Source organism: Trachypithecus francoisi, unplaced genomic scaffold (assembly GCF_009764315.1).
Source record: "Trachypithecus francoisi isolate TF-2019V2 unplaced genomic scaffold, Tfra_2.0 Lachesis_group4, whole genome shotgun sequence".
Lineage (NCBI taxonomy): Eukaryota > Metazoa > Chordata > Mammalia > Primates > Cercopithecidae > Trachypithecus > Trachypithecus francoisi.
Window position 1 is genome coordinate 16,316,647 of NW_022681469.1, and position 13,085 is coordinate 16,329,731.

At 45.5% G+C, this 13,085-nt stretch overlaps 1 protein-coding gene, 1 pseudogene and 2 gene segments (V, D, J or C); 1 reads left to right on the top strand and 3 right to left on the bottom strand.

Moving 5' to 3' along the window:
• The window catches only part of LOC117072434, a 55,544-nt pseudogene extending 52,324 nt beyond the window's left edge, over positions 1 to 3,220 (top strand). The window contains exons 3-4 of the transcript XR_004432793.1: positions 2,299 to 2,440; positions 2,475 to 3,220. The product of XR_004432793.1 is annotated as a ferritin heavy chain-like (transcript). The remainder of the gene's footprint in view (positions 1 to 2,298; positions 2,441 to 2,474) is intronic.
• LOC117072417 overlaps positions 1 to 13,085 on the bottom strand; it is a 293,342-nt gene that overhangs the window by 217,851 nt on the left and 62,406 nt on the right. Inside the window, 1 exon segment of the C gene segment in view lies at positions 12,309 to 12,314. Coding sequence covers positions 12,309 to 12,314 — 6 coding nt within the window.
• The window catches only part of LOC117072418, a 372,247-nt gene that overhangs the window by 208,368 nt on the left and 150,794 nt on the right, over positions 1 to 13,085 (bottom strand).
• Positions 1 to 13,085, bottom strand: part of LOC117072419 (M1-specific T cell receptor beta chain-like) — a 339,687-nt gene that overhangs the window by 202,641 nt on the left and 123,961 nt on the right. The window lies entirely within an intron of this gene.

Sequence of the window (13,085 nt, forward strand, 5' to 3'; positions counted from 1 at the left end):
CCAATAATACTTCATGGGTACTCAAGTAATAGAGCAACTTTAACCCTAACCCCCATAAGAATGGACCCACACATCAGGCCAATATTGGAACTAAAACTTCACTTTAAAAAGCTACTAAAGAAAATGACCAAATGGCCCAGATTTTGCAAACTGCCAACACACTAAGTCCATCTTAGCTCTGTAGCACCAGCAAATTGTACCTGAAGGTGAGTCACTGCCACCATCTTCTGGGAGAAATTTGACTTGTGATTCCTCCGGGGTTTCATAAGCTTTCCCCTGGGGTTTCTCTTTGTCTATTTCCTGAGCTCATCACCTTCTCCTAGACCCAGCCAACACCCTTTCACCCTTTCACCTCTCAACTTGCCAACAAGTTAGAGACTCTTAGAGTAGAAAAGGCCTTAGAAATAATCTTGTTTCCATTTCCAGGTGTGCTTTGTAAGGTGGACTTGTTACTAACATGGCTATTTGTCCTTCATTTCCAAAGAAATCACTCCCTCAGGTATGCATCTGTGCTGAGACCTAAAAAATCCATTAGGAGAAGGAGGAGGGTTGCATCACAGCTGCACAGCTTAGAATTTGATATAACATGTCCTTTGTCTTCGACAGCCTGCGGCCACTCTGCCATCTTCCCAACTGTCCCTCCCCACTGCCTGCACTTCCTTTTCTGTGATTCAAAGAAAATAAGATTTACCCAATTTTAGAATGCAGGAACATTTACCAATTTCTGCTCCATAAGAATCTGTCTTTGAACTCTGAGATATTTATTAAACTGTGACTCCATTGGCCGTGCCATTTTTCCCTTCGTCACCAGCCTTCACAAGGCAAAGGAGATGTATGTATAGGTGTTCACTTAACCTTGAAAATAAATTATCCTACCTTCCAACTACTTAAAAGAAAAACTGACTAAAATCAGATGGGATTCTAGTTAACATTGTTTTCCTCTACATTTAGTGTATGGGAAGTGACCACTTAGTTGCTTCTCCCTACCTCATTTTAACAACTCTTCACAGAGCTCCCTGGCTTAGTGTATCCACATTGATGTCTCTTCTACATCTTGTGAAGGGAATAATTTTTTTCAAAGCTCGGATCTTCTGGTTCCAGACCAGTAACCACTTACCTATCTAGTACCTCCCCACTGCCAACACCATGATACTTATACCTGCAGTGCTGCAGGGTACACAGACCGCCCTACCCCTGGTGTCCGATCTGAAAAAACTCCGGATGGTTCTGGACTTCCCCTCCCTCAAACTCCAGTGACCCCTCTATCAATCCCACACAGAAGCAAGCAGTCTCTCCTTCATCTGCCTCCAACATTTATTAGCTTTGAGACCATGGGCAAGACCATTCATTACTGTTCCTGGACTTTAACCTCATCTAGCCTCATCTATAAAACAAGACTAACATTCCCCTCAATGCTTTATGAGGATTAACTGAGATACCCTGTAGTCTCTGGTAGGTTTGGTAAATGTCTATCCTTTTATCCATTCCTGTCTCCTCATGCAGGAGACGCCAATGGAGCTCTCAGAACTGCCAGGACTATGAGTGATGGAAAAGCTGGAATCCTCAACTGAGTGCTGGAGTGAGGAGAACCTGGAAGCATAAATAGGCCATTCAGTCACTTTAGAAAAGATCTAGCAGAATTTAGGAGTCAGAAAATAGAACACGAATGTACCTGTCTGCCCTCATTATGCAATATGAAGCAGCTAATAGGAGCAAGTTAGGTCTATATCAACCAATCTGGAACAATAAAGACCAAGGTATATTAACAGAAGAGTATGTATGTGACAGGTAAAGTGTACAGGTGAACCCATTTTCTGCAGGTGTACTTGGATAGAAAGGTATGCATGAACACAGAAAAGAGGGGTGAAAAGAAGCACACCAGAGCGTTAATATTGATTACCAATGGAAGGTGGGATGGATTTCAGAGCATTATTGAAATTTTCTTTTTATATTATTTAATTTGTGTGGTTTTTTTTTTTTTTTTTTTTTTTGAGACGGAGTCTAGCTCTGTCGCCCAGGCTGGAGTGCGGTGGCCGGATCTCAGCTCACTGCAAGCTCCGCCTCCCAGGTTCACGCCATTCTCCTGCCTCCGCCTCCCGAGTAGCTGGGACTACAGGCGCCCGCCTCGTCGCCCGGCTAGTTTTTTGTATTTTTAGTAGAGACGGGGTTTCACCGTATTAGCCAGGATGGTCTCGATCTCCTGATCTTGTGATCCGCCCGTCTCGGCCTCCCAAAGTGCTGGGATTACAGGCTTGAGCCACCGCGCCCGGCCTAATTTGTTTATTTAAAAATCTTCAGACGTTCTTCCCCGAGAGTCGTCGGGGTTTCCTGCTTCAACAGTGCTTGGACTGAACCCGGCGCTCGTCCCCTATCCTGGCCGGCCGCCCATAGCCAGCCCTCCGTCACCTCTTCACCGCATCCTCGGACCGCCCCAAGGCCCCTGCCACCGCTCCAGCGCCGCGCAGCCACCACCGCCGCCGCCTGTCCTTAGCCTCCGCCATGACGACCGCGTCCACCTCGCAGGTGCGCCAGAACTACCACCAGGACTCAGAGCCCGCCATCAACCGCCAGATCAACCTGGAGCTCTACGCTTCCTACGTTTACCTGTCCATGTCTTACTACTTTGACCGCGATGATGTGGCTTTGAAGAACTTTGTCAAATACTTTCTTCACCAATCTCATGAGGAGAGGGAACATGCCGGGAAACTGATGAAGCTGCAGAACCAACGAGGTGGCCGAATCTTCCTTCAGGATATTAAGAAATCAGACTATGACAACTGGGAGAGCGGGCTGAATGCAATGGAGTGTGCTTTACATTTGGAAAAAAAATGTGAATCAGTCACTACTGGAACTGCACAAACTGGCCATTGACAAAAATGATCCCCATTTGTGTGACTTCACTGAGACACATTACCTGAATGAGCAGGTGAAAGCCATCAAAGAATTGGGTGACCACGTGACCAACTTGCGCAAGATGGGAGCACCCGAATCTGGCTTGGCAGAGTATCTCTTTGACAAGCACGCCCTGGGAGACAGTGATGATGAAAGCTAAGCCTCAGGCTAATTTCCCCATAGCCATGGGGTGACTTCCCTGGCCACCAAGGCAGTGCATGCATGTTGGGGTTTCCTTTACCTTTTCTGTAAGTTGTACCAAAACATCCACTTAAGTTCTTTGATTTGTACCATTCCTTCAAATAAAGAAATTTGGTACCCAAAAAAATAAAAATAAAAATAAAATAAAAATCTTCACCACATACAAGCTTTAAGTTACACCTTTCATCTGGTGTCCGACTTTGCAGTTTCTAAATGGGCAAAGTATAGAAAGCTTCTGTTTATGAAACCCCCTATAGAGGCCCATTTTTTGTAATAAACTGAGGATAAAGTGTGCTCCGTAAAAACACACGAGCTCCTGGTGAACACAGCCAGTCTCTGACTGCTGAGGAGGATGAGCATTGGGGTCGACACATTTGATGGTGAGATCGGTTTGTGCTGATTATGAACTAATAAGGCTTCTGCCTCTGAAAGCCTGATCACCACGGGGAAGTGGAGGATCTCACCCCTTGTTCTAGAACAGGCTTTGAATAGCCCCCTGATTGGAAAAGGAAGAGAAATGAGCACGCGCTAGTGCCTGCATTTCCAAACTCAGTGAGAGCTCCTTTCCAGTTACACACTTTTCAAGCTTATGTTTCTGATCCAAGTAGTAGTAGTATTATGATGTCAATTGTAATGATATTCCAGCATTTATTAACAGCACACAGCTTTCTCAAATGCAGCTTTAGCGAGTGGGTGGAAGAAAATGCTGCCCTAGGAAAGATGTTCTGACTTTGGTCTGTATAAGGTTCAATTATTTAAAATAGCTAGTCTATTTTTGGTCTTTATTGCCTAAAGAGGTAAAACTTCATTCGTCTTTAAAACATAGATGCAAATCATTCCGGAAAAACTGGGGCTTCGGTCTATCTGTGGGCCATCCTCAGTGATTGTATATTGGATTATTTCCACCCAGAATGGCTCTCACAATTCCTCAGGGACTAACACATAGCCCTGCTCTGTAAATGGAGCCTCTGTCTCACAACCAGCCTTTCCTGACTGGCAAAGGAGGGGAACAAGCAAAGATCTCTGCTCAGTGCCCTGCACCAAAATCAGGTGTGGGCTGGAGGAAGCTGGTGACCATGAGCTCTGTGTCTCTGGCATTGCCCACCAATTCATGGAAATGGACACCCATAATATCGCTCAGTGTAACAGGCACCATGGCCTCAAAGCCACCCAAAGGGATATTTGTGCCTTGGGAAAACTCTTCCTAAGAGAATGGGGAAGTCATTTGTTTTCTTCTCCATAACCTTTTAATGCCAGTGTTTGACATTATGTTTCTGATCACTCTCTCAGAGTAATTAGGTGCCCTCTGTCTGTGAGACTCCCAAATCCAGGACACCTGTGAGGGACGGAGATTGAATGAGGAGACAAGCCAGGAGGGCGATGGGCAGGTAGGAAATTCAGTCGTGTAGAAAGGCTTGGGATCCAGTTACTCATCCATGACAGGGATTTCTCATCTGTTTCCAGGACTCATTTGATCTTAGGAGGTGAAGGGACAGAGGGTCCCATTTAATGCGTACAGACTTCTGCAACAGTCTATGTGGGAACTCGGAGGGCCTTTCAATGTCTGTTCTTTATTCTTTGAAGATTGATCAGTGGCACCTGGAACCGCTGTTGGTACTGACAATAAAATGGAGAACAAAACATCCACAATTTGTAAAATGATGCATTTTACAGTCCAGAATGCAAGAGAAGTGTCAAATAGTCACACAAAGTCAGGGAAAATGACTATGGTGCTAAATCTAAGAATATTAATGCATATTATAAGCTGTGAGCATTTACAATAAGGAGGTGCAGCCTAGGAAAACTGTTGAAGGAGTGTTTCCCTAGAGATGGTGGTAGCTAAACTGAGATTTGGAGAAAGAATAAAAAAGAAGAGACTTGTGATGACCCAGAGGTTATAGCATGTAGTGGAAAGGTATTGGTGGGAGGAGCATGATGCATGAGGAATGGCCTGAACTGAGGCATCTGTGGTTGACGTGGAGATGAGGATGCAGAGGAAGGGCGAAGACAGCTGGGAGCAGACGTCACATGGAGGAGGCTGAGAACTGATATGGGAGTGGTGTGGGGAAGATGGAGTTGTGAAGGCCGAAAGGGAAAAGAACATAGATTTGTGTTGTCAATGCTGTCTGCAAATACACAATTTCAAATGAACTTTCCTTTCTGAGAGCAACTGAGTAAGAGGACTTCTGAGGTCAGAGCTGTAGGAGGGGCCTAGAAGAGAGGCTGCCTCTGCTCACATCACGGTGACATGTGTTCCCCCATCCAGCTGAGACTGGCCTGGGAGAGCTGCTCAGAAATCTGAGGGCCCCAGCCTGGGCAGTATTGGGGAAACTCCTATGGGACAATGTCTTCCACTGCCTGGATCATGGTCTCGTGAAGACAAGGCCACCTGTATCTTCCACTGAGCTGTGTGTGCAGAGGAGGGTGGCTGTGGGGAGGAGGCTGGTGCAAGAGGGCATAGAGGTCTGGGAGAGGCTGTTGGACACCAAGGCTACCTATTTGGCTTTGAGAGAAAGGCACAGACCCTCAGGGATTTCTCTGTAGTGTGTGCTGGGATGAATCAGCTGTGCACCAGCTTCAGCTCCTATTAATGCCTACACATGTAGTCACGGATGGCAGTCTCACGCATCTCCGTGCCACTTCATGTCTTGCCTTTGTTCTCTGGTATCTTGGGATCTGGTTGTCCCGGCTTCTATAAAGTCTATGAAAGAAAGAAGTTAAGTGTCCAAGGAGGGACCCAATAATGTAGACCTGAGGTAATGGCTTAGGCTAGGATGTGGTTAGACAAGAAAGAGGCTTTAGGGGACTCACCTGCCCCTGGGGGGCAGAAGGCCACACCACTGGGGAGTCTGGTGGTCATGGCAGGGTCAGGGAAAAATAGTGGGGAGTTTTTTCAACTTGTGTGTTGGGGACATAATTCCGGGATGTAAGTAGAGTCAACTGGTGATTCCACTGCCCCTGCCAACCAGTGACTCTGTCCTCTGCCTGCTATTCCTCCCTCTACCTGCTGCAACCTTCACCCTAGAGTCAAGTCATAAACCTTCACCCATTTGGTCTCTGCTCCTGGCAGCCTTTCTTCTACAAGACAACAGACTGACTAGGGTCGTGATCATTTGTCCTCCACCTACCCTCAGCTCCTTCTACCATTACCTACCATCAGCTCCTGGTGTCCACTTTAGGGCTCTGTTTGACAGGCTATTTCTTCTTCACTGAACATGTGTGCTTCCCTCCCATTCCTAGGTCTCTATCTTATTTCTTACATAAGATATATTTCAGGTACATTTATTCTTAGTGGGAAAAATTCAAAATTAAATTTTACTATGCTTAGACATTTATATGAGAAAGCGCTTTTTGTCTACACACAAAAAAATTGTTATTTTGTTGCATTAAATTATATTCTTGTGCATCAAAAAACACCATAAAAATTAAAGTATAAGTTGCAGACTGGGGAAAGACATGGGGAATGCATATAAACGATTTTTTAAAAGTGTGAAATTTAACATTCCTCAAAGTTGCTAATGAAGAGGCCAGGTAATGACCCCTGAAGACAACTGAATCTCTACTGCAGCCCTGCTGGTCACTAGAGGGCGGTGTGAGGCTCTGACTTACTGACTAGGATGCAGAAGGTGATGATGGAGCAGGGGAGTAGGTGGAAAATGGATGGACTAGTTTGCTTCCTACTTCTGATCCTTACCAGCCAGGAGACACGGGAAAATGACTCAATGTCCCTGAGCCTCCCATCTATAAAGGAAGAATAAGAATGTTTGATGTGCAAGACTGTTGAAAAGGTCTAAGCTATATAACAAATGCAAAGAATGAAGCACACATCTGGGGCTCAGCAGTCACTCTTCTCCTGAAGTTACCCAGGAAGTGACAAGCTGCAAGAGGATGCAGCAGCGAAGCGGGCACTCTCAGAGCACAGGAAACCTGGGCTCTGTTGGTTGGGAGAGCTTCGTGCTCGGTAGGACACAAGACATGCCTTCCAAACAACTGAAAGCTTCCCTTAAAGGAGTGGAACCTGCATAGGGCCTGCAGCTCTCAAGTGAAAGCTAAGGCAGGAAGTTTATATACAGAATGTCAGTGACTCTGCCAGGCTGTGCCAAGCTGCTGGCACAGAGATACAGGGCCGAGTCCGCCAGCAACAAGGCGCTCACATTCAGCTCAGAGCTATAGTTAGGGAACTGGTGACCTGAGAATCGATCAGGGAAGTTTCCTCTGCCTCTCTCTTGCTCCTCATAATACTGAAAGATAAACTGGGGCCCCTGACCAAGGGCCTGTTGGTACCAGGACACAGTGTTGTGCCCAGAGATAGGAGAGCATCTCAGAGTCACTTGCTGTCCTCTCGTTTTGATCAGGTGCGTGGGACTTTGGGTGACTCCAGCATCCACTGAGCCTGTGGGAAAAGCAGATGGAGGATGAGCCAGGTGACAGCCTGGAGACCCTCCCCAAGGTAAAGTGGAGGACACAGGGGTGGGAAAGCGGAGAATGGGGTTGCTGTCCTGTGCACAGGACTCACCTGCTCCCAGGAGACAAAGCAGCACCCAGCAGAGGAGCCCGAGGCCCATGGCACAGTGGGGCAGGCAGCACTGCACCTGCTGGGTTGGTCCTCCTGCGGAAGAGCTGAGTGAGTTCTGGGCCTTGATTTCCTGTGATGTCACTGTCCTGTGTCCTCCCGATGCAGGCTTCCTTAGGTCTAGTGCTACACAAACCCTGGACTCTACCTGTCCTGCAGAGCTGGAGGGATGGGTGAAGGCAGAAGCTTCTGTGATGATACAGTTGATCCTCTGCCTACACTGCCCTAGCTCACAGGCTGACTCATCACCCTCTCACCTTCCTCCCACCTAGTGCTGTGGTGCTTCATGCTGGAGCTCACACACCTGCCCATCAGCAGAGGGTGAGGAGCCTGTGATTAAGCCTCAGCTTCCAGCTCTTCCTGACTGTCCTCATATCATCTCTCTGATGCTAGATTCACACCAATATTTCTTATCATATTTTCCTGTCCCAGGCAACATTCCCAACCCCTTTCCTGAGTGGCCAGTGGTGCAGAGTCCCCAATATCCGGTCCATCTGATCAGATCCAAAGCAGACCTGGGTTGTCTGTAAATTATCAAGAGTACAGATTCCCCAGAAATTATTCTAGGGCCTTATCAGCTCACAGCATAGACCTAACCAGCTTGGGACTCAGCATCCTCAATGCCATCCTATATGTAGTGCTCTGGACAGTTTATGTTAATACCTCCAGATCCACCCTGCCTTCAGAAGCTGACCCCAGTGTATCATGTTAACTGTCTCCCCTTTTCTCTAAGTCCAGAGTGAGTTTGGCTTATGGGAGACAGGACAGCAGAGGGAGGTAGGGTCACCATCTGTGCTGGTTTGCAAAATCTATTCCCTTGACTCCCTTCTTGCTGGGTTAAATTTCCCAGTGCCTGAAAGTAGTCACACAGGAGCCTGAATGCTTAGCTGCTTAGATATTTCTTTCAGCAGATATGCTAGCTAATGGCTCATAATTTTTATATTCCATAAAGTCCTAGAACAGGACACAATTTTGCCAAGGTTTTTGCTACTTACAAGGATGGCATTTACTTCAATTTCCGATACCTTGTTCCTCATTTCACCCTGAGCCTTCACCAGAATTGTCCTTCATGCTCTGTTTTCAGCAGTCTAGGGTTTTGCTAGTCTGCTTCTCCGCATTCTTCCAACCTCTATCCATTACCCATTTGCCATTAACCAAAAGTGTTTCCACATTTTCAAGTACTTGTCATAGCAACAGCCTCACTCTCAGCACCATGTTTTCTTTCGATTTCTTTCCTACTGCTATAGAGAAATTCCACAGACTGGGTAATTTATAAGGACAAGAGATTTATTTGGCTTATAGATCTGGAGGCTGGGAAGTCCAAGATCAAAGGGCCATAACTGATGAGGGCCTCCTGCTGTTATCCAAGGCAGAAGGAAGGGGAAGCAAGCACCCAAGACAGAGAAAGAGACTGAATTCACCCTTTTTATCAGAAGACCATTCCCAAGACCACTAATTCACTCCCACAATAAGGGCATTGATCTCTTTCTGAGGGCAGATCCCTCATGCTCTAGTCATAACTGTCCCACCTCCCAATACCATTACATTGACAAATTTCAATATGAGCTTTCTTGGGGACACGGAAGCATAGCACACACATCTCCACTGAGTCAGTATTTCCACTCTTATGTCTATACTTAAAAGAAAATTAAAAAAAGAATGCATATGTCCACAAGAAAGAATTCCACAAGAATGTTCACAACAACTTTATTCATAATAGTTGAAGACAGGAGTAACATGGATATGCATCAACAGGAGCATGGATCAACAAGCCGTGGTATATTTATGCAATGGAATATTAGTCATAAGAAAAAATGACCTACTGATACAACAATATGAATACACTTCAGAAATGCTAATTTTGGAGGAAAATAACTCAATTAAAATGTTATATGATTCCATTTATATGGAGTTCAGGAATAGACCAACCTAGTCAATGGTGATTAAAATAAGAAAAGTTGGCCGGGCGCGGTGGCTCAAGCCTGTAATCCCAGCACTTTGGGAGGCCGAGACGGGCGAATCACGAGGTCAGGAGATCGAAACCATCCTGGCTAACACGGTGAAACCCCGTCTCTACTAAAAATACAAAAAAATTAGCTGGGCGAGGTGGCGGGCGCCTGTAGTCCCAGCTACTCCGGAGGCTGAGGCAGGAGAATGGCGGGAACCCGGGAGGCGGAGCTTGCAGTGAGCTGAGATCCCGCCACTGCACTCCAGCCTGGGGGCAGAGCGAGACTCTGTCTCAAAAAAAAAAAAAAAAAAAAAGAAAAGTTTTGGCCAGGCGCAGTGGCTCATGCCTGTAATCCCAAAATTTTGGAGGCTGAGGCGGGCGGATCATGAGGTCAGGAGATCGAGACCATCGTGGCTAACACGGTGAAACCCTGTCTCTACTAAAAATAGAAAAAATTAGCCAGGCATGGTGGTGGGCATCTGTAGTCCCAGCTACTCTGGAGGCTGAGGCAAGAGAATGGTGTGAACCCGGGAGGCAGAGCTTGCGGTGAGCTGAGATCACGCCACTGCACTCCAGCCTGGGCAATAGAGTGAGAGTCGGTCTCTAATAAATAAAGACATAAATAAGAAAAGTTTTTATCTCTGGGATAGAAATTGATTGGAAAGGAGCATGATGACACTTTCCTGCATGATGGAAATTTTTTCATAATCATTTCAGTTACTGTTGCACTGGCATATATGCATTTGTCAAAATATACCAGGATGTCCTTGTATTAATATTTCTGTTTTACTCTCTATTGTGCTTTCATAAAAGGTATTACTAAAAAGTAAACAGCTAAATTGCATAAAATATGGGAGTCATTTACAAATGTATGCTTGTATTCTGCACAGCCCAATTTAAAAATGAATCACACAAAAATGAGACAAGACAGGAACACACCTATCTGTGTAAGTTATGGAGAATGTGAATAGTGCTTGGTGACCGAAGTGGCAACATTGAAATTTGGCATCAAAATAAGCTCAACTGCTGAGTGGGCTGAAAAACAACTAGGACCAAAATCAAAGAAAGCTGTAGACAAACAAAAACTTTTAAAAATATCTTCATATGCTGTTGAAATCATTCTGAGAACCATGAGCTGCTACAAATTTCATAACTTGGAAAACTGGGCATTCATCAGTCTCACAATTGAGACTTTCCTTTCATTTTTGCTTTGAACAGATTGGCCAATTTTTGAATTGATTTTTTTGCCAAGCAAGAAGCCTACTCTCCTCTTTGTGAGTGGGGTCCTGGGTGACCTGGGCCTCCCCCTTTGGCAGCCTCACAGAGGGGAGGTGGGCACAGCACAGACACATGGGCTTCCCTGCACATGCGGTTTGCACTCCCTGTAAAGCCCAGCTATGGACCTCACAGTCCTGTAGTTAATGGATCCAAACTAAAGAAACCTTGCTTTCAGCTTTACCTGTTAGTGCTAAAGAGGCGTCAACTGTACCTATTAGTGCTAAAGAGGGATATAGGCTGGATAAAAATAAAAAGTTTGCTCAATATTATTCTGTAATATTTAATAAGAAAATCAATTAAGGAGTTCATGGATTTTCATCCAAGCTAAAGTCATGATAATAGCTGAATTCCTTCCTTAACCTACCCTGATAGGACTCAAACACTGCTCTATGCCACAAGTACTTAGTACAGACTTATATATAGTCTCTTTTGTATAATTCTACTAGTCTGTTATCTTCAGGTCTAACGCCACAGTTTGCTGCATCTACTAACATTTTCCTTCAATAGTTTGTTTACTTAGGTGTTTCAGAAATTGTTATCAATATTTTTTGTCCTCCAGAGAATACATGCTCTGTGCCCAATGCAATCTCAGCCAAGGTGATGTTATCAGTAAGACTTATGAAGTTGTAGAATCCCAGAACATGAGCAGCAAACAGGGAAGAGATGATTCTGGCCGAGGCAGAGGAGCAGCGGGAGATGAGAACACGCTGGTGCAAAATAGTGTCATAAGGAAGCAAATCAGCCTGGGGACTGTGGAGTACATGACTTTGCTTTCTCCTGTCTCCTGTGACAGCTGAACTGGACCATTTTCCTCTCCAAGGATTTGTTCCTGCACCCTGAGTTAGGTGCCCCTGGGATTTGCTCCTCCTCAGATTCCCATAGATGAACTCCCTCTCCCTCCTTGTTGAGCACAGTCTGAAGGAGAGGTCATCTCTCCCTCCCCTTCAATCCCACAGTATTAGGGATTGGCACAGACTTCTCAATTGTATCGACCTCTCTCATGGCATGCTCACATGGCCCCTAACTGTGCCTTTTCATTTCCACTAGACTGAAAGTTAGATGTGGGCAATGAAATGTAACACCTTTATCATAGAATGCACAAGTGACTACTCTCAAAATTATTGCTGTTTCTTTCACTGCCTTGGATTATAGCTGAATAGGAAAAAAAGGCACAATTTCTTAATGTGACTTAACCACAAAAACCTTCCCAAGTGCCAAAAACAATAGAACTACCAAGGGATTGCTCTCCTCATTGGTGAGATGGCAAAATAAAACAACAAAGTAAATTTTGTCAAATACTTTAAAGGAGACCCAGAATTCCAGTCCCTCTTATACAAACATTATTGTACAGCCTCCTTCTAACTAAGAGACAGGCAGAGTCATTCCTGTGCCCGGCACCTGGCAGGAAAGCCCTACCGGAGCCTGTGGGGAGTTGGTGAGGATGAATCTTGGTGATTCCGCCCCCAGAGTAGAGATTCTCAGGGAACTCTGGACAACTTCCAGGGACTGAGATGGAGAGTGGCCATACTCAGTCTTGGAGAGGAGAATACGTGGGATGAGAGGAGAATACTTTAGACTGACCTCTCAGCCTAAAGTAAAAGCAGAGTCATTCCTGACTGGTGTGGAGCTGCTTAGTTTGCAAAGCAAAAAAGTCCTTGTTTCAGGATCTGTTGGTGACACAGAAGAATAGTGGGGCTGTACGTGGTTCACAACCTAGAGTTGCTGCTTGGCTATCTCTGTTCCCAATGACTCCAGCATCTGAATATTCCATGTGAGGAAAGACAATTTGTAAATAATGAACTGGTTCAGGGATACCTTTAGGAACATTCAGAATGGTTGTCATGTTCCAGATTTGCATGCTTGTAGGAAAAGCAGAGCTACAGAGCAAGAGAATTTGGTAGTTGAATAGAAATAAGAATAATCGAGGCCCCCTTAGATGATGGCTTCTAAGAACAAGAGTAGAGGGGAGATAAATTCTGAGCCCTTTTGTCCCCACAAGACATGGCATGACAGGGACATCAGAAAATATTCCAGTGATGTGCTGCTAAACTGGGTGTCTGTGAAGGTGGGGGCATGGCTGGTAGCATTTCCTAATTTCTATTGTACCAGCATCCCCACGATGGCAGATTTCAAGCGGCCAACGTGACTTCTCTGAATGGGGAGCTGGGAAGAGTATGCCTATTTGGTTCTTCT